General features: G+C 50.2%; 10 protein-coding genes across 10 annotated transcripts; 3 read left to right on the forward strand and 7 right to left on the reverse strand.

The window, feature by feature from the left end:
- Positions 1–358: 358 nt before the first annotated feature.
- Positions 359–1258, reverse strand: N7474_005549 (GAF domain-containing protein; the record flags this gene model as incomplete). Its single annotated transcript, XM_057196964.1, has 3 exons — positions 359–469; positions 529–951; positions 1025–1258. 3 exons carry the CDS (start codon positions 1256–1258, stop codon positions 359–361), a joined length of 768 nt encoding a protein of 255 aa, XP_057054360.1.
- A 480-nt stretch (positions 1259–1738) lies between these two features.
- N7474_005550 (uncharacterized protein) lies at positions 1739–2265 on the reverse strand (the record flags this gene model as incomplete). Its single annotated transcript, XM_057196965.1, has 2 exons — positions 1739–2070; positions 2118–2265. 2 exons carry the CDS (start codon positions 2263–2265, stop codon positions 1739–1741), a joined length of 480 nt encoding a protein of 159 aa, XP_057054361.1.
- Positions 2266–3950: 1685 nt separating this feature from the next.
- Positions 3951–5777, reverse strand: N7474_005551 (putative GABA permease; the record flags this gene model as incomplete). Its single annotated transcript, XM_057196966.1, has 5 exons — positions 3951–4315; positions 4371–5213; positions 5294–5526; positions 5576–5636; positions 5693–5777. The coding sequence occupies 5 exons, from the start codon at positions 5775–5777 to the stop codon at positions 3951–3953; spliced, it is 1587 nt and encodes a 528-aa protein (XP_057054362.1).
- Positions 5778–6640: 863 nt separating this feature from the next.
- Positions 6641–7485, forward strand: N7474_005552 (SDR family NAD(P)-dependent oxidoreductase; the record flags this gene model as incomplete). Its single annotated transcript, XM_057196967.1, has 2 exons — positions 6641–7106; positions 7166–7485. 2 exons carry the CDS (start codon positions 6641–6643, stop codon positions 7483–7485), a joined length of 786 nt encoding a protein of 261 aa, XP_057054363.1.
- A 154-nt stretch (positions 7486–7639) lies between these two features.
- N7474_005553 (GFA family protein) lies at positions 7640–8104 on the reverse strand (the record flags this gene model as incomplete). Its single annotated transcript, XM_057196968.1, has 1 exon — positions 7640–8104. One exon carries the CDS (start codon positions 8102–8104, stop codon positions 7640–7642), a length of 465 nt encoding a protein of 154 aa, XP_057054364.1.
- A 1282-nt stretch (positions 8105–9386) lies between these two features.
- Positions 9387–10444, forward strand: N7474_005554 (uncharacterized protein; the record flags this gene model as incomplete). Its single annotated transcript, XM_057196969.1, has 2 exons — positions 9387–10025; positions 10091–10444. The coding sequence occupies 2 exons, from the start codon at positions 9387–9389 to the stop codon at positions 10442–10444; spliced, it is 993 nt and encodes a 330-aa protein (XP_057054365.1).
- Positions 10445–10820: 376 nt separating this feature from the next.
- On the reverse strand, positions 10821–12418 carry N7474_005555 (glycosyl hydrolase family 79 C-terminal domain-containing protein; the record flags this gene model as incomplete). Its single annotated transcript, XM_057196970.1, has 2 exons — positions 10821–11700; positions 11757–12418. The coding sequence occupies 2 exons, from the start codon at positions 12416–12418 to the stop codon at positions 10821–10823; spliced, it is 1542 nt and encodes a 513-aa protein (XP_057054366.1).
- Positions 12419–13482: 1064 nt separating this feature from the next.
- N7474_005556 (uncharacterized protein) lies at positions 13483–15409 on the reverse strand (the record flags this gene model as incomplete). Its single annotated transcript, XM_057196971.1, has 5 exons — positions 13483–14389; positions 14436–14519; positions 14566–14691; positions 14746–14870; positions 14918–15409. The coding sequence occupies 5 exons, from the start codon at positions 15407–15409 to the stop codon at positions 13483–13485; spliced, it is 1734 nt and encodes a 577-aa protein (XP_057054367.1).
- A 566-nt stretch (positions 15410–15975) lies between these two features.
- Positions 15976–17534, reverse strand: N7474_005557 (CVNH domain-containing protein; the record flags this gene model as incomplete). The annotated part of the gene is made up of 4 exons (XM_057196972.1): positions 15976–16847; positions 16919–16997; positions 17206–17339; positions 17402–17534. The coding sequence occupies 4 exons, from the start codon at positions 17532–17534 to the stop codon at positions 15976–15978; spliced, it is 1218 nt and encodes a 405-aa protein (XP_057054368.1).
- Positions 17535–18294: 760 nt separating this feature from the next.
- N7474_005558 (aldo/keto reductase) lies at positions 18295–19317 on the forward strand (the record flags this gene model as incomplete). Its single annotated transcript, XM_057196973.1, has 1 exon — positions 18295–19317. The coding sequence occupies one exon, from the start codon at positions 18295–18297 to the stop codon at positions 19315–19317; it is 1023 nt and encodes a 340-aa protein (XP_057054369.1).
- Positions 19318–19891: the final 574 nt, after the last annotated feature.

Genomic DNA, 19891 nt, shown 5'->3' on the forward strand with positions numbered 1-19891 from the left:
ACAATCGCTCCGTAGCGGGCAAGAAGAATACGAGAATATGAGATGTGTGCAATATATGTATTTGGCCTAAATGAGGCCTAAGTATTGCTGCTTTTATACCTACACCCGTCCCAGATCAATTGGTATGCACGCACTATTACATCCTTCGATTCGTATCGAAGCCCAATGGGGCTAGTGTTGTCATATACATTAAATCGTATAATCATACATCGCATCGCCATCTGCAAACCCGGCAGACGACCGATCAAGTTAACAACTTTTGTCCCACAGGACTCGCAAGATCACTTTTGGAAACGAGCTGCAAAGAACGCACGACCCACAAAGAAAACACGCCGTCTAAATACGCCTCGATTTTATATCACCAGTCGCAGCCCTCAGCCAAGAGAACAGCCAACTGCTCCAGGTAGAGCTTATCCTCCTCATCGAAGCCCGATGGCTCGGTGCAGTCGATATCGATAATCGCGACAGTCTAACAACATAAAGTTAGTCAAGATGCCCACGCGCAGGCAGTTGAAAAAGAAGACCTACCTCCCCACGAACCAAGATCGGCACAACAATCTCACTCCGACTGTCCGCATCACAAGCAATATGCCCCGGAAAGCTCAAAACATCTGGCACTAGCACCGTCGTCTGTTTCGACGCGGCAGTCCCGCAGACGCCCTTCCCAAAGCGAATCTGCTGACAAGCAGGCTTGCCGTGGAACGGACCGAGCAGCAGAAGCTGCTCCTCGGGATTTGCGTACGTCGTTGAGATGGTCGAGATCGTCACGCCGTTGCTACTGCCAGAGCCGTGGGGCGTGTCGGGGAGGGGCGGGGATGAGACGGGCAAAGCGAGGGCGGGGAATTTGTCGTCGCGGACGTAGAAGCCTGACCAATTGACGGAGCGGGACGGAGGTGGGAGGGAGGCGTAGGCGTGCCAGAGAAGGGAGGAGATGTTGGCTAGATTGCTGACCTGTTTTCATATTTTTGATGGTTAGTCGTGCTGAAAGGAAAAGTTGAGCGAGTGGACGATTGAGTGAGCTTACCCAGTTGCGTTGGTCGGCGAGGAGGCCCTTGGCTTGGGAGAGGAGTTGGGTGTACACCTCGGCCTTGGATTGAGAGGGTGCGAAGTAGGAGGAGTCAGCATGAGGCTGTAGGATGGTGGTTGTTAGCTTTGGTCTGGCCTCGTCTCCCAGGGACCCGGATCTGCGATGATCCTCGCTGGTGACTACGGACGGGTGCTGGGGCCAAGGGTCGGAGAGGGAGGTAGCACTCACCATGATGGATGGTTTTTTTTTCTTCAGTGACAGTTCAGCAGGACAGGGAAATTGGAGATGATGAGAAGGAAGAGAGAGAGCGCGTGTGAGTGAGTGTGCTGGGAAGAAGAGGGAGGGAAGCATGCCAAGCAGTGGATCCCCTCCACAACGCCGAAACGCTCGGGTTCTTCGGTATGCTATCGTTGTTGACCGTTGTGCTCAATGCGGTATTCTTTAGCAGTCAATGGCCAGTGAGAGACGCTTCTCCATAAAGTTTCTCAGGGCCTCTGACGTCGATATCTCCGACTCTTTCTCGCCTCAAACCCTAAAAAGGCAACACTTCTCCGCCTGGGCGAATAGAGTGCCTGGCCCTGCACTATTGCCGGGTTCCAGAACTTTTGCTGACCCTCGCACGGTCGCACATTCTGGAAAAAATAGGGATCGACTCCTTTAAGCTCTCGGTTGTTTCTCCACTGCCGGCCGGATTAGGTAGTTGGTCATTAATCATGTTTGTTCCGAGACTCCGGCTCGGTGACCTGTCCTCGGCATGGTCCGAGACCTGGAGCTGACGAGCCTGTGCAACCCGTGTCTTTGCACTAGAATCGCAAGGAGATAGTCGACTTCGACGCGGAGGAGGAGAGAGCGGACTGGCGAGCCTTGACGTTTGCGGATGAGGAATAGTCGCTGCTGATGCTGCTGCATGCTTGTGCTTCGATCGCGTTCTCGTTGTTTCTCTCGCACTTCTCCGACAGAAGCTCCTTTGACCCAGCAGTCGGTTAAATTCATTGGCTGTTCTTGGACGTGCACCTCGTCTGGTGTGATGCGGACCACGGGTCCTGCGACGGTTTAGTGTAGGTTGAACCAAATAAAAACCGAGCCATACCGTATTCTCGATGCAATCGGCGGATTTCGTGCTCGAAGGATCCCTCTCCCCGCGCTGCGAAATATATCTCATATAGCCCTGTCATGGCGGCCAGCCGGGGACCGGGGAATCGGCTGAGCGGGTGGATATGAAGCCGGTAGACGCCCATGAGTAGGCTGTATGCAAAGACGCTACCGAGTAAGAAACAGGAGATCATGATGATTCTATCGTCTGGGGCGGCGTTGGTCACTTGGGTCAGCCAAAGCAAGCAACAAGGGAGTAGATTTCTCAATAATCCGATCCCATCGACGGCGTTGATGTTTAAGATATTTCGCTCTTTGCATGGTGGCTACTCCTCCTGCCACCGACTATCCTCGCAATCCCCGCCACATTTCCTATTCCATCTCAGCAATGCATGCCGTGATACGTACAACAGCATGGTTTTACACGAAACAGCCTGCAGCATCACTCCGCCCACGAGGTCTGATATCACCTATGCAGCATAACCCTCAAGTCCCGAGATCGAAAGCCCATATTTGGCTGCCAGCCCCACGGTCCGGGAACATGATCCAGCATCTGCTCTCGATAGGGTTCCACGACGGCCTGCAAGAGACCCGAACAGAAACGAGTCCCGATCTAGCTGTATCTCTTGACTGGTTGCTACACCCGGAGATGTGTTCCCGTCTTGCTTAACGAACGGGGCGAACCGTGGGTGCAGTTGCAGGTGCAGACCGCCACGTTCGGGCTTTGGGTTCGTGATGTATCCAATGCAGGTTGATGGAGCACGTCACTTTGCATGTACTTGTGTTCAGTTGTGGATGTGTTCGTAGCTTAAGCAGGTGCTCATCTCTCGACTCTTTGTTATATTAGACTGTTTGCTAATGATTTTGAATATCCATTTGATGCCTGTGAAGAAGACTTTTGTTTTGACAATATGGGAAAGCTGCCGACGCTGTGAGGCCGCCATTTCATCGTGGTGGGGTTGCAGAGGCCGGGGTTACACAACATTGTGGGGAGGATATAAATGCCAGTGGCGAGGCAGATAGGTTCTAAAACCAAAGCATTGGGCTAAATTCGACGTACTCGTATTCCGTGTCAAACTGCCCTTAATTGGTTTGTAAATCGACAATATATATATTGAGAGACGGTGGTGGAATGCCTCGCAAAATTGAATGAAATCGAAGGGTCTCTATGCCAGCGTTGGTCCTGATACAAGTCTCCAGCTCTTCTTCTTTAATGTTCACTTCAGAATAAAGGTTATAGTGCCTATATTAGGTTCGACCCTCCAAATAATAGTACAACACTAAGATGACAGACATGTTCCGTGGCTTAGAATCCAGCCACCACCAGTTAGAGACCTCTTTTAGCCAATTCATGTGACTCAGAGTTTTTCTCAATGACGCTTATATCTGAACCCTGCATGGATGGATCACTCTGACTGTGATTTGGTTGGGTTTGACGGGTGAGCGATTTTAGTTTCCCGTTTCGGCCCCCACGACGCAACGGGACTTCGACAGCCACAAAACGAATCAGGTGTGTCCTTTGTTAAATGGAGATAAGCATGGTCTCGTGCAAAGGTGAGGAGATCTGGTGTGCCTCGGACGTGGGCAATGTCTTTTGTCAACTGACGGGTCACATCGTTGCCCTTTTGGGTCGGGTCAGGTCTCGGGCAGAGTCGTCAGGGGTATTATTGACCTGAGCAGGTAATTTAATAATGAACGAATATGAAGAAAAGACATAAATAATTCATGCCAGCATTCAAGCATATCTAGTACTGAGTTTTACATTATGTTTTAACAATATTCTCGTCCAAAAAGCTTACAGATACATTCATAATCACCGAAGCTTAAGCGATCAGCTCTTCTCGTCCACTGCCACATCAGCTGCCTTCAGAGCATTCGATCCATCGCTTTCCCCCTTCAAGAAGTCAACACCTGCCGGACCTTTGAACTGTTTGCGACCCGTCGTAACCCAGGTAACAATACTGATGAGACCAATGACTCCGATAGCAGCACTGGTATAATTCATCGAGATATGGGTGACAGGGTACGTGCTGGGGAAGTTGAAGGTGATAGCAGCAAAAAGCAAGAATAAGAGACCAAGGAAGTTGAGCCCAATAGACACAGGCACGGAAAAAGCGTAAGGGCCATCGAGCTTGGTGACGTGACCCGTGAAATAACCGGCCAGTCGGCTGATCAAGGCCACCGCGTAGGAGAGATCTAGATATAACGGTCAGCACGGCCTATATAGGAATCACATGTGGTTGGAACTTACAGAATCCCTCTGTCGAGATGGCTATAACAGTCTCGAAACCGGTGGTTGTGCCGAAGTCAATTGAATTAAGGGCAAGTTGCACGACGAGAGTCAGGATAATGGCGTTCACAGGCACCTGGCGTTTACTCTCGACTTTGCTGAAGAATTTGGAGAAAGGCAGACCATTGTCCCGGGAGAAGGCGTACACTCCACGCGAGCCCTCAGCCAAAAGATTGAGTCCTGCCACGATGACAATCACGGAAATCATGCTAGACAGAATGCAGGTAGCGACTTTGCTATTGGTCGAGTCATAGATGATCTGGATAACGGGCACACCAGTGCTGGTTTTGGCAGTCTGGTCGATATTACCGATGCAGAAGCACAGTGTCAAGAGGAATGCGAATCCCGTCACTGCTCCCAGAACAACAGCTAGAATGATAGCCTTGGGTGCTTCCTTAGAGGCATTGTGCATCTCTTCTGTCATGTGAGATGGCGCGTCGTAGCAGCACATGCCGAAACAGGCTTGCAGGATTCCTATAATTGCGGCCATCCCCGTTCCAAAGCCCGTCTCGTTTTGGAACTCGGAGAAGACGAATGAAGCGGATTGCTTATGGTCGTTCGTGGCAAGAAGCACAATTGTGATGACGATAAACGACCCGACATTCCAGATCAGGATGAATTTGGCAATTCGGTGCAGCAAGTTCGGGCCCCAAATGTTGATTGCTGCAGACAGGATAGCGACGAGATAGGCCACCAATACGGTCTGCCACCGTGTGATCTCGTATTCAGGAAAGACAAGATTGGCCATTCCGAGAACAAAGTTGGCCGCGATATAGTTATTCGTTGCTCCCATGGCCAGGATACCTATTCTAGGTCAGTATTTAAGTGGATCATAACCGCCAGCCGCCAACCCCTCCCCCCCAAGAAACCAAATTAAAACGCACCAATATTCATAAACCAGCCTGTCACATAAGATAGACCACGAGCAATCTTTGGAGGAGCAAGTGCGGCGACCCAAGAGTACTGTCCGCCTGCCACGGGATACATGGAGCACATCTCCGCCATGGGGATAGCAACCGCCAAGGTGAGAAGACTAACGCCGATGAAACTGAACACCATTACTGGTGGGCCACCGGACGTTACTCCAACAATGAAAACACCACTCAGGGCCGTCCATCTGTTGAGGTTAATCCTGAAAGAAGCCGAACACGGCATGCGTGACTTACGATGTCACCACGCTAAAACTAAAGCCGATCATACTCAGCAAGCTGAACGACCGCTTGAGCTCTGCAGTACGTAACAACCGTCAGTTTTGTGTGCATTAAATCCGGTGATCATCGTACCTTGCTCATAGCCCAGCCTCTCGAGGCGGACATCTTCACTGGAGGTGCCCTGGAACACCTGGGTTTTCTCGTCGTCCTTGGACATGGTGGAGATAGACTGACGGGCAGTTGACTAACCAGGCAGATGTTGGGGGAACGAATAGTTTAAAAAGCATTGGGGAGATAAGGCTCCCCGGTCGTCCCCATATTCTTCTCGGACACATTCCCCATGAAGAAGCAGATAAGAAGATAGATGGGCAGCGTGACATGCCCGATCGAGAAGGTTGGGGCGACATAGTGGGCCGAAGCTTCAATTTTAGTCTGAATAATTGCGGGGGCTCGGGAAGGTGCCGATAAAAAAAGGGAGCCGATAGTTCTCCATTGCTATTGTTATTACTTAACGTGGGGCATCTTTCCTATTATTCTCCGAAGGGAACCCGGATGTGCGTATCCACCTAGATCTATCATTTGAGAGGGCCCCTGGGGTCGGGTATCGTCTAGAAACAATATGCAGAAAGACCCGATTGGGAAAGTAGGGCTAACCCTGGCCGGAAGAGAGCCTTCAGGCTTCCGAAGGCCGTAATGACGTATGGTCTTTGCAATACAATGCCTAACATTATCTGCAGGAACTCTGAGCTAATTTCGAATTGAATTTTGATAGAAAGTATTATCGTATTTTGCAGATCATGTTCAATTGTCCATCCATTGGATTTTCAATTTTATCCTCTTTTTGCCCAATAATTCTAGGTCTGCTGGTGTATCAGCATTACACCCCTAGCATCCGAGCCGCCAGAGTGGGCTCATAACGGCTGTCCTCTAGAACTGCCGCGTAGTAAATCAGGCGCTCAGGCCCGGAGACGGATGTCAGGCCTTCCGCGCCATGAAGAGGGAGGCATTTAAATTAATAGCCAGAGCCCTCGGCTCAATCTGAAAGTCTCCTCAGTATTTCCTACGCCCATCCAAAATAAAATGTCAGAACAAATCCTCGCAGGCAAGACCTGCCTCGTCACCGGCGGAGCAGGCGGACTCGGCAAAGTCATCGCCACTAAATTCCTCGAAGCCGGCGCCAGCGTGGTTATTTGCGACGTCAACGATGATCGGCTGCAGCAGACCACGACAGAATTGTCGTCCAAGGGCCCGTTCAAAGCCATCAAGACGGATATCACCAGCCAGAACGAGGTCCAGAGCCTATTCGACCAGCTGATTCAAACATTTGGCAAAATCGATGTCCTGGTCAACAATGCCGGCATCATGGACAAATTCGACCCGGTCGGCGACCTTGACTTTGAGCTGTGGGATCGCGTCATGGCTGTTAATCTCACGGCTCCCTTCTTGTTGAGCAAGCTCGCTGTGCGGAATATGCTGGAGCAGCCAAAGCCCGATGGTCGTATCATCAACATTGTCTCCGTGGCTGGCAAAGCCGGATGGGCTGCCGGTATGTTTTCAACCTCTTGCACTAGGCGATATCAGAAAAGACTGACTTAGCTCCCGTAGGCGCTGCCTACACCGCTAGCAAGCACGGTCTGGTCGGTTTGACCAAGAACACCGCTTCATTCTACGGCAACAAGGGCATCCGCTGCAATGCTCTCATGATGGGCGGGATGCAGACTAACATTGCCGACGCGCTCAAGACTGGCATGAACATGGATGGGTATGGGCTTGCGGCTCCCATCCTGGAAGCTGTCAAGGCGCCTATGTGTGACCTGGATGAGGTTGCCGGGTTCTGTCTGAATATGACGTATGGCAAGGGGGCTTCTGTTATCAACGGTGCATGCATAGCTCTTGATAATGGATGGACTGGTATGGTTGGTTGAACAATCCTTTCAAAGACCTGATGTTGGCGATTGGACAAATGCATAACAAGCCCGGCTTGGGATATATCCATTGAAAATAGTTGCCAGATTCCTCTCTTTCCTTAAACAAGTCCCACGTTACTCTTGATCCACCCTCCAATCTCCCTACAAGTTCCTAAGTCTTCAACAACGGATTCGGCTGAGGCGGCGCTGCGGGCCACTGCTCCGCTCCCTCCGGAATAGGCACAACAGCATGCTGACACCAAATATGAACAGCAGTGCTCATAATCTGTTTATCCAAGTCCAAACAGCCCCCCTTCACATTAGCAATAGCCGTCGGACCGGCCTTCTCCCCAGGTGCGGGCACCATATTGCGGAAGCGATGCATCACCCGCGCACCACAGTTCTTGCAGAACAGACACTCCATATCGCGACCGTTGAGTGTGCGCCGTGTGTAGCTTCCCACCAGATTAGAGACGGATTCCGGGAGCTCGAAATAGGGGAAGATGGCGCTTATGCCGAACGCGGAGGAGCTTTGGTGTTGGCATTCTGTGCAGTGGCATACGTTTATCCGGAGGGGTTTGTCGAGGGGTGTTTCGAATGAGACTTGGCCGCATTGGCAGCGAGCTTTCATGCCCATTTTGAAATGTTGTGGTTGGTATTATGTTCTTCGTGGGGTGACTGAGGGATAATATACGAGGAGGAATACGAGGTGGTGTGAAAGGAGGTTCTCGGTGTAGTCGGTTACAAATCGGAGGCTTGCTTACTTATTGGTAGTCGTGGACAGTTGGTTGTAATTGGTGGGCATCTCTACCTATTGCGTGGGTGGTCGCAAAACCTGGGCGTGGGCTGGGAGTTCAAACTACATCCCGCTTTTCTCCAAGGTACGATTATTCTGCTTGATATGTACAGCTGGCACGTAATGCTCTCAACAAGGTCAGCTGTAAGCAAAACCCCCCAAGGGGAACGTTAAACCCTCACAACGTTCAATGGCCGCGAATCGACACGTCGTCAGAAATTGAAGAGCTCCGTTGTGGTCTTGCAGATGCTGAACAGCAGCTTCCAGCATTTCAGCAGCAGCTATCCAACATTTTTTATGGTCTTCATAAGCATTTTCCTTGGCCTCGGAGCCCTGCAGGACAAGACATTATTCGCGCGTGGAGACCCCGCAAATACAACTAGCAAGCTTTGGCCCCGAAAGTTCAAAGTCTGAGACTCTTTCTAGAGGGAACAAGAGGAAATTGGCGATTGCTCAGAGAAAGGCGCATTGAGCACGTCGAGTTCCCGAAAAGCACCCTAGAAGTCAAATTCGATTTCAGGCCTGTTTGGCAATTTGCGATCGGGAGACTCCAGAATTGTAAAGGCCCTGGAGATTTTAAAAATTCAACGACTATCGGAAAATGGGTTTTGGAGCAACTTTGCCATTTGCATAGAGGTCGTTTAGCAGGAAGAAAAATATTCGAGAAAGGTTCTCGAAACCGGGGGGTCCTGTAGACCCTGAAACATGTTGCAAGATGGGAGGGACCACTTTGGGGGCGGAATTTGGGAAGGATCTATGAATATTCAGAAGCGACTTTCTCAATTTCCTTTGCGGAGTCCATTCGGCTTTACGAGGTTGTGAACGGTCCCAGTCGTCTCTAAAAATACCTTTAGCGGCTCAGCCGCAAATGGAAACCACCCCCAATCAGTACTCCACAGCGTTAAACGAACTGGGGCCCCAATATGTTGGCGTGTAGCGCTAAGCTAAGAAAAGGTTAATCATGTTTTGCCGCAGTAGCTAAGCCCCTTGAACAAGGACCTCTCTTTGCAAGTATAAACTACAAATCTACATGCACACCCTTAATTTTTATTCTCCATCAGTTGTTCTATTTCTTTACTCCACCATCGGGTTTTTATCCAAGACCTTCATCTACACTACCCAAATGCTTGCAAAGTCTCTTGTTATTTTTGGCCTTGCCGCCGTCGGCTCTTCATTCTCCTTTCCAGATGGCCTGCCAAATGGGTCCTATCGAGCCTACTACAATGAGGTCGGCGAAGAAGTCCATGAGCTGATTGAAGCAAGCTCTTTCAATAATACATCTTCACAACCGGCGTTGCCAAAACCCCATTATTCCCAATCTAAGCGAGCGTCTATACAGACCTGGTGCGGGTGCGACAACTCTATGAATGCCGGCGATACAAATGTTGCAAATGCAGGGCTAGCAGACCAAGCGGCTGCGTATCCTACTATTTTGCCTGGCACAGCTGTCTACACAATCCAGAACACTGCCGTTGCGTTTGTGTGCAACGTAGATGACAAATCTGCAAATATCCCCACGGACGTTGTTAGCACTGGCTCATGGGATGTTTCAGCAGCCTGCGGCCTATTCTATGCTGGTACCTCCCGCATTCAGTGGCCTGAAGCCCTGGATTATGGGTACATGAACTACGCGCCAGGCCTTGACTTCTGTCAGGATGCCGAAGAATCGATTTCAAGCACTTGCCAGGTCAACTTCTGGATTGGCGGATTCAGTGGGGAGTTTGAGGCTGGAGCGGTTGACGAACCCAGTGATGACAACGAAGTTAGTAATTTATCTGCAGTTCATGGACGCGGCTCAGCTCAGGGACATACTAATCTTACATTCAGGGCGGTCTTTGGGTTGGAAGTGCACTGGACTGCAACGATGTGTCTATGGGAGCACCTTTCTCGGATGATGTCGACAATATCGGTGAAGAGGAATATAACTGGTGCAATACTAACTTCCAGGTCCCGGGCCAGACCAACTTGAATGTGTACATGGGTGGCGATGGCAACAGGTGTGGGCAAGTGTGCAACAGTGCGGACGCCTGCCCTGACGGAGGTCTTTTTGCCCAGCTGTTCAATGCTAACGGCGGCGCACAAATCGGCACATGTACCTGGGACTTCTCTTGGAACACCGACTGCGTGTCTGATGGATCCCTGTTGTACACTTCGCTAGTCCACTGTGCTTTCACCCCGTAACTGCGTATGTTCTCGAGCCCTTCATATCTCCCATGACCGCGTCCGTCGATGAATATCACAGAAGACTAATTATCATGGAAGAGGTCCAGAAAAGCCTGTGCTACGCTACTTGTGAACATCTTCTACTTGTTTTCCATTTCAGACATCTTCAATAACCTCATCTAGCGTCATCCTTGTCGGCTTTATCGCGCCCTTATTATTATACCTCATAGCAAAATGTATCTGTCGAGAGCCACCGTTTGTGGCATCTTTCATGGTCGAAAAAGACACAGATCGGTCAACACCCAAAAGAAAATATATTAGAGCGTCTATCGTATCTCCGGAAAAGTACGACTCTCCAAGGGTCTTTTAGAGTGCGAAAAGATTTGTAGTGTTCCTACAATCCTCCAAAATTAATTATAATAGCCTCACTATCCAAAATTGCAACCTCCACCTCCCCATCAGTGACAGTATATGTTTCCACTGGCACCACACCTTCCACTGAATGCCCTCTGCCTTGATCAACTGAGTAGCTCCATTCCTCACCGGCCCAGGTAATACTCTGTTCTGGTCCACCGTAGTCGAATCCCATCGCCTGGGCTCCCGCAGCAGACTGTAGGCGCCGCACTGTGTAGGAGATGTTGTTGACGGGAAGTGGGAAAGAAACGTTTTCCAATCCTCGATTATTGGTGCTTTCACCTGCAACCCAGACGCGAAGGTTAAGCAACGCGACTTTAGAAACAGCGTTGGTGTTTGCATCATAAATCGCGTACGCAGTAAGCGTATCTGATCCTAAATCTACTTCGGCTACCTTGCCTGGCTTTTGCCCCAAAAAGTCTGCGATAAACGGTAGGGCATACCAGGGGGCACGTACTTGTGGACCAGGATTCACATATCCGGCAGAGTTGTCTGGGACCCAGTAGCTATGCAGTGCTGCAGGGCGTTGCGTAGCATCAACTCGAGCAACGCCCTGTGTCAAACTGTATAGCCGGAAGTCAATGGACCAGAGTGCCGCCCCAAAGCCGCCCTGGACCGCGATAGCACTCCGTAGCCCAGAACCAGTTTCGCTTAGCACAAAACGGACCTCTGGGTCGTTTGTATTCAGGTAGTCGATTTGAGAATTGCATGAATCAAACAATGAAGTGGTAATAGTATGGTTCATAAGATAAAACTGCTGTTGCGCTAGAGTAGTGCAGTAATTCTGTAGCTGATACCAGTGTAGAGCGGCAACTTTGACATTCCCAAAGCTGTTGAGGCCGTCTTCAAATGCGTCGATTCTGGAAAGGCATTAGTATTTATTACCATGTTAAGGGTTTGTAAGAGAACTACATACAAGTCAGAAGGACGGCTTCCTGCTGCAAGATTAAGAACCTCATATATATTATTGCCTGATGTATAGAACCCCAATGTCTGCGAAATATAATTCATGACAGTTTTCACATCGTTGACATACTGGCCGAGGGTATAACTGATCCTGTACTGTATAGGATAAAGATTAGGCTCGTTGCCGATAGCGACCGCAGCTAAACGATCTTCGCCGATGTTGTCGTAGGCTTGAGTGGCATAGGCAAGAGTGTTTGAGATATTGAGGACAGGACCTAGTGGGGCCTGGAAAGTCATGTTAAAGCCTTGAAAGCCCTTAAAACCGTTGAAATAGGTAGGCCCTAGTATGTATGTCGCTGCTGAGCCAAGTGGACAGTCACCAGCGATACAGACTGCCGTTTCTCCCTGGCTTGGGTCGAAGAGAACACGGTCGCCGCTAGTCCCACCAATGCGAATTGTTAGCGGTGTGTTAAGCCGTGTGGAAACTGAATTAAGCATGTTGTAGCTAAAATCGTTGGCAAAGTTGTTCATGAACGCTGTTTCAAACCCAAAGCCAACGAAATCAACAGGAGCTGGAACAGCGTTGTCGGGAGCTTCGAACGGCAGCTGTGCATTTGCTAAGGTGATCGCAGCGAGCAGCGCACATTGCGCAAAATGAGGTTGTAGATGCATTTTTGTTGGGGCTTTGTCTGCCGCGGCCGAGCAGGAAGAAAGGTAATTAAATGCAAATAATGATGTGCAAACTGCGTAAGCCCGACCGCAGCGATATCTTGTAAACGTAAACTCTGATAAAGTCAAATGCAGGTTCCAAATTGCAGAATTCCAGACCAAACAGGCCGATGGGCCGATTCTATGCCAAACGCGGGTATTTATTGCGTCAACGACTCACCACTGTGCCCTACCGAGTACTATCCATCGGCTACGTGTTTTGGTCTAGAATACAAAGAAAAGCCAAATTGGAACAGACCAGCGACTAAATATAACCTAAAGGCATAACCAATAAACGTAAGCAATGCAGGTGTTTATGTCGCCAGATCCGGCTTTTTGTGCAGCGATACTCAAGCCTCATGGTAGGGGCGGGTGCCATACCACAACAAGGTAGGGAGCCGAATCCCCCGACACAAATCGACTGTACTCCATTGTAGCAAAATCCATTTGTGATAAGAAAGCAGTTCCAAAAAAGCCGTTTCTGGCGTCCTTCAAGGCCATAAAAGGCGTCTGCATCACGCATTAGTTCCTCACTACGACTCTGCGCGCCCTGTCATACTTCCATCTCCCTCCATTTTGTGAGGACCCCGAAAATGGCACGGTCCCGCCAGCACTCATTGATCGCTCGGGTAAATAGTGTCAGTGACGTAAAACCGTTGCCGCCTCGATCTTGATCCAAAACGCCAACGGAACGACGGTTTACCTCTCTAAGCCTCTGAGCCTTCATCTTCAATTATTCAACCATTTAGGCTTGCTACACGCACTACGAGCGTTTTACAGGATTTTCAAAGGCGACAAACGCAGAGAATATGCCAGGACTTATCAGGGCCGAAGCCAGACCGATCCCTGCATCAGCAAAGCCCACGATAGCCTCAAAGTTTCGGTACGCTATGAATATAGAGGATCTCTAAACAGGACAAGCCCATCACAAAAACTATGTGAGATATTGCATGGGTACGCTGACTATATCACTGGAGTGATATGGTCGGGTCCTCGACATCCGAAGATAGCGTAGATCAATATTGCAGCTAAACAGTAGATAATCCTGGCCCATGTTCATTTTGCATGCCAGTCTCCAGGGTCTCGGAGGAGCTTGTAGATATCCCGAAGGTCCTGATAAACTTAGGCCATGTGTTCGTAAGAACAAGGAACTTGATGCTCTGTATCGCATCATCGAAGACAGTCGCATCGAACTCCTCGGGAATATTGCCCCAGTACGGTGCTCGGTTCTTGATATCATCAAAGGACGAGCTACGGATAGACTTTTCTAGATCTTCCGAAGAAACTGATGTCGAAAGTTGCCCAAAGGAGAAGCGGGAGGTGTCAAAGGGAGCAATGGGATTAACTTCGCACTTGTCGCCGTACAGCATTCGAGTGGGGCTCTCGAAGATCCTTTCGAGCTTCGTACGATCTTTAGAAGTAATATTAATAGGAAACTCGGCCTGACGAAGACTGACAAAATCGGCGTAGATGTGCAAGCCGCAGTTAAAATGCTCGCGGATAAGCTCCCTGACCTTGTAGTCACTGGGGATCGTACTATCCGGGCCAGCCGGGGGCAGGGACCTCTTCCATTCAGCGACGGTGGTAAGAAACGCAATATTCTCACCGGAGAATTCGCGGAGGGCAGCGAATTCCTGAAGAGGAGCAGGATTGCGCTCAAGGAAGCACTCAAGAGCGCTCATAGTCAGGATACTTTCATCAAAGCTGGCTTTAATCGTGTCGGAGCCCTTCCTTGACTTCAAGCCAAAGATCTTGTTCTTGACCATGGTAGATGCAGAGATGAAAGATCTGGATCCAGAATTAATGGTCTTATTTTTCGATTCCCGTTGCGCGATTCCGTCGAGAGTCGCCCGGCGGAGAGACTGGTGGCGCATAACCTCCCAGCAGGGAAGGAAGACGGTGAATATTTCCATGAAATAGATAGAAAGGCAGATCCTATCAATGTGTCAGGCCGATAAAAAGCTGGTCTCTGGACGCATACCACTGTGCAGGCAACCAGTACTTGTTGACCGGCGCCATACCAGGAACATAGAGAGCGATGAGCCACAAAGGGATAGCAGGCAGGCTGCGCGAGATATTAGAGAAGAAATTTCTTCAGTCATCAAACTCACTTGGCGAGAGCACAGCCAATTGTTTGAATCCGCCAGCCCTGCGTATCGTGGATGTTGCGAGACTTCCATAGAACCACGGGAGCAATGATCCAGGACCAGAAGAACTGCCAAAATACACCAGGCCACCTGAATACGTGTTAGGTATCATCGAACAAGCGCCATGCCTTATGCTGGTCTTACCATTCCCAGCCTCGACCCATCTCTATCTTCTTTTCCTTGGCGGTACCATGAACCTCAGTGCCGGGAATGCCCCAGGAGCTATGCCACTTGCGAGAAATGATGTACATCAAGGCAGTGAGGAACACCTGCACGACCGGTTGGAAACGGATTAGAGCAGGAGCTATCGACATACCTGAACAAGCATTGATATTCCAACAACGATGAGGACCTTGGCGGTATAGCTAAGACGGCGAAAGCGGCCGATCAATCCATTCTTGCTCCTCAAGGCGGGACGGAAATCTATAGGATGGTTGCCAGGCTGGGCATATTTCTTTTGCTGCTTGGCAACGTGGAGGAACCGACTGTTGGAAGCGTGGAACAGGGCAATGCCACAAGGCAGCCATGTGCCCATGATCCAGTACTCGGAAACTTGAGGTTCGACGGCATCGAAGGTCGAGTGGAACTGAACAGACATCCAATACACGTGAAGAAGCACGACGGAAGAGAGTGACAACCCGAGGCCTCGGACCCGCAGAGTAGGGGTATTGCGATGAGCGATGAGATAGGCAAAGCCTAGCCCTATTGGGACAGTCCATACGCATGCCCAGCATATCCACCAGATTTTCACTGGGGTCATTGTGAGCTCGGGCTTGGAGTCGGCTTTGAGTCCCGGTTCTAAACCCATGGTGACTGCCTTGACTGCTGAAAGAAAGGCGTGAGGAGGGTGTTGGAGTTAGATAGCCCTTGTCAGACATGGTGGCGGGAAATTATGGCCATTTTCAACAGATCGAAGGACCTACGCAATCCGCAAACAAGATACGCACCCAAGGGCGGTCCATTTGTCTTACAAATGCGCTGAATCCGGGTCGAACTTCCAACCATGGCTCAATGCCCGGTCAACCAGACAGACCTACCCGCCCCCAAATGTGGGGGTTAGGTCTTTTGGTAGGTAGCCTCGAGTAGAGCTGATTGTCGAGATGGCGGAATCTGGTATCCACTAGTATCCGACAGGCACTAATTGCCACAATTTAGAGATATGAGAGGTTTGAAGTAATCTGTCTAGATTTCCCTAAACCTAATAATGAGCATTACCTACACTAAACCGTATGCGGTAAATGCTGGAACCGTTAGGGAAATAACCGTTTATGCGCGTCTTGGCTCGGCCTAATGCAATTCGCACCCGACAAACCTAATCACAAATAATCGCCACGGCGCCGCTATTTCCCAAAAGATAAAATCATATAGTAGGGACTAGATATGGACAGCATCGATTTCCGCCACGCATCCTATATATAGTCCTTCTTTTGATAGCAGAATATGAAAGCCCTTTTCGAGCCTCTCCATTAACAGAACATCCACTTTGTACTCTACAAACATGTTGGCCAAGTCCATGAAATCCGCTTCCTCCCCTTCCCCCGCAGTGGCCCAGATTTCTTCCACTATCTTGCGTAAAATTACATTTCTCCGCGGAGAATTATCTGCCGCAATGGCTAGATTTTCTGCCACAAGGGACATTCGACATATGTTGGTCTCAAAACCAGGTATCCTCACCACACGATATCTTGCCATTATACCATCATAGATGCTGCGATAGAGGGCAAGACATTGTGGTGAATTTTCCCATACACCTTCTGCTTCGTCCCCGTGTTCCATAGATCCCTTATATCCGTACATGGCTGGGTCCCATTCGCATGTGAGCCATCCGGGATATCTCTCGTTTCCGAGACTACGGGGCACAGTTGCAACTCCATCCCAATCAATGAGACCTAGGAGCTCGCCTTCTTCCGATACAATAAAGTTCTGTATGTCAAAATCTGGATGCGCAAGAACGAAGGGATCGATTCCATCGGGCTCAGGAATCCAGCTAATGAGCTGACGTAAAAGCGCTGCGAGACCTTGAGAAATCGGGTTATGTTCGGGGTGTATGAGCATAAACATGCAGAATTGTTTTGGGTCGCTGGAAACTGCACACTCGATATACATAGGGTCATCGTCAGGGTCTTGATGAATAAACCATCTGTCAAGCATAGCCTTATGGTCAACTCGTCGCATAGGGCCGATGGTAGGTGGGTTCTGAGTGCTATCGGAAACAATACAACCACTGGTTCGAAAGGTGAACTTGTCTAGCTGTACCATTGCTGAGACTTTTCATGCTCTTTGATCACATGGCTCCTCTTCTCCGTTTAAATATCACCGTTCCCAGGTCCTTCGTTCCCAGCGCCGGTCGATCTCCACTCAAACCGAATGACCTGCAGTGTAAGTTCAAATTGAGCCTAGCTATAAGTTATTGATATAATCAACTACAGGAAATACCACTCCTATCCATCTAGCCCGTGGGTTCCCACAAGGCTCTCCCTGCATCAACAAGCCATACACACCAATGCCCCCGTATCGTTCTGAATACATTCAGACAAATTGACCTAGATAACTCTCCGGTAAGCTTCCATTAACTATTCACAAAAAAGGAGCCAATAAGCATACAGAAGCCGACTGTGTACCCCCATGCCGGTCATTCAATTGTGCATGAAGCCACGGCGTACCGTCTTTCCCCTCGATCGAGAGGTGGACCTGCGATGCGCTGTGTGCGAAGTTGGCGCCACCCCAGAAGAACTTGCCTACGCCATTAATATTGTTAGCTCGAAACTTGGTCATGTTAGAGGCTACAGTTAGTGCGCACCGTTGTGGTTTCCTAGGCATTCGTTCAGGTCTAGTCGTGAGTAGGACCATGATCCATCGGGTCGCTCGCAGCGGCAGCTTAGGATGTGGCGGTTGCGGAGAGTGATGTTTTCTGAGGAGATGTGGAAACCCATCGGGATAGCGCATGTGTGATTCGAGAACGGAAGAATGAAAAACGCAGATGGTATTCTGATCGTGTGCTCTTCCTCCTGGTTGTTCTAGGCGGATACGTCATTTCGTCCTCATCATTCCGTCGACGAGTATTGACTTTTTTGCTTCATCCGTGTAATTTAAATTAAATGCAATTCCAGAGTATGGTGTCTTACGCAGCATAGAAGAAGTTGAATTCAGTCCTCTCACCCGGAAATACTTGAGATAATGGTTGGAAAAATATATTTCACTTCCGCTCGACCAGGAGATTATGACGGTATACTGGTTTCCGACCCATGGTCGCGATGTTTACCTTTGTCAAAACACAATCTATACAACTTTTCATTCAACTGCTCTCTCGACTTTTGCAGACCATCTATCCCATTTGCCCGACGTGGGTCTAGTCAGCACGCTACGTCACTCCATGGGCACAGGCTCATCGCAGGGGCATCTCGAAAGAATCTTGTAAGAATCCAAGCTCATCAGGTTGCATTCCCGCCAATGCTGGAGCAATCGGCCCAAAACCATGCGGATACTCGTTTCATTCTCCGAATCACTGGTTGTTCCTGGAACCATAGTGTGGATACCCCTGCCCATCGTATTTAGTGATTGATCAGCAAGATTGACCCTGCAGCCGACGGATATAGGTCGGAGTTTGGCGTCGCAGATTAATAATTCAAACATAGCTAGTTATATAAACTTTGAATTCCCCGCCTAACCTACCATCGACAACGAACTCCAACCATGAAGTACGTGCAGCTCGGAAGTAGCGGCCTTCGCATCGCGCCAATCGGCGTAGGCTGCATGAGCTACGGAGCCCACCGAACGCCCAACGAATGGTCTCTTCAGGAAGACGAAGCTCTCCCCGTGCTGGACCACTGCTACCGCTCGGGTCTCAATTTCTTCGACACGGCAAACGTATACTCAGCCGGGTCCTCGGAAGAGATCCTCGGCAAGGCGATCAAGAAATATGCCTGGATCCGCGAAAGCATCGTCGTCGCCACCAAAGTCAACTTCCCCGTCGGGCGCAACGGCGAGAAACCCCTTCGCTGGGCAGCCGACCAGCGCGACAACGGCGGCTACCTAAACCAGTACGGCTTGAGCCGGAAACACATCTTCGACAGCGTGGACGCGAGTCTGCGCCGCCTGGGCCTGGACTACATCGACCTGCTCCAGATCCACCGGTTCGATCCCAACACACCGATCAAGGAGACGATGGAGGCGCTGCATGATGTCGTCAAGTCTGGGAAAGTGCGCTACATCGGCGCGAGCTCGATGTGGGCGCACCAGCTTATGGAGATGCAGTACACGGCGCGCATGAATGGGTGGACCGAATTCATCTCGATGCAGAATATGTATAATCCCGTCTACCGCGAAGAAGAGCGGGAGATGTTCCCCGCGTGCCAGAAGCTCGGCATGGGTTGTGTGCCCTGGAGTCCGCTCGCCGCGGGGTTTCTGGGCCGGCCGTGGAAGACGTGGGCGGAGACCACTCGTGGCAGCGGATGGAGTGACAGGCCCTTTAGCGAGGCGGATAAGCGGATCAACGAGAAAATCGAGGAGATTGCGTCTCAGCGCGGAGTGAGCATGGCGATTGTGGCGATTGCGTGGTGCTTGTCGAAGCCGTTTATTACGGCGCCGATTCTGGGGCTGGGGAAGAAGGAACGCGTTGATGAGGCGGTTCAGGCTACTGAGTTTGAGTTGAGTGAGGAGGAGAGCAAGAGTCTTGAGGAGCTGTATGAGCCGAAGCCGGTGATTGGACATACATGAGGGACTAGTGAAGCATTAGCAAAGGGTTGGATTGCCTGCCTATCGCTGAAACCATAAAGTTCCGTGCCCTTTTTCCGTGTCTGAACCTTCTGTCTGCTATACTACCTAGTCACCTCCAGTGAAACTCGAGCCTTAGCTGGTCAATGCCACAGCAGGCATTCGTACGCTTGCCTTCACGTGATACTCTACGGGATGCTTGGCCTAAGCGAGATATGCATTTATCCTGTCTTTTCCGCCTGAAGATGACTGGCCCTACATAGAGCGGATCCAGTGCCGGATGGTGGAGATCCCTGTACTACGGGGAAAGCGTCGGGTAGCGCGGCAAAGGAACTATCTCAGATGCTGAGCCTCCCCGTTACGCAGGCACTCTTGAAAAAGGATGGTGGGGATGCCGGATAGGGTCTACTTCAGCAGTCATATCTAAGTCATGCCATTCCACTGCCCCAGAAGATCGACCGAACTACTTCATGGCTGTCTTGTGGAGATGAGCTCGCCCACCACTCACCGTCGGCGGTTCCCTCCCTCCATGGGCGCTGATAGGAGTCGGGTGATATGCGAGACATCGAGAGGGCAG

This window comes from Penicillium riverlandense, assembly GCF_028828495.1.
Source record: "Penicillium riverlandense strain IBT 135883 chromosome Unknown utg000003l_segment0_segment0, whole genome shotgun sequence".
NCBI classification, from domain to species: Eukaryota; Fungi; Ascomycota; class Eurotiomycetes; order Eurotiales; family Aspergillaceae; genus Penicillium; species Penicillium riverlandense.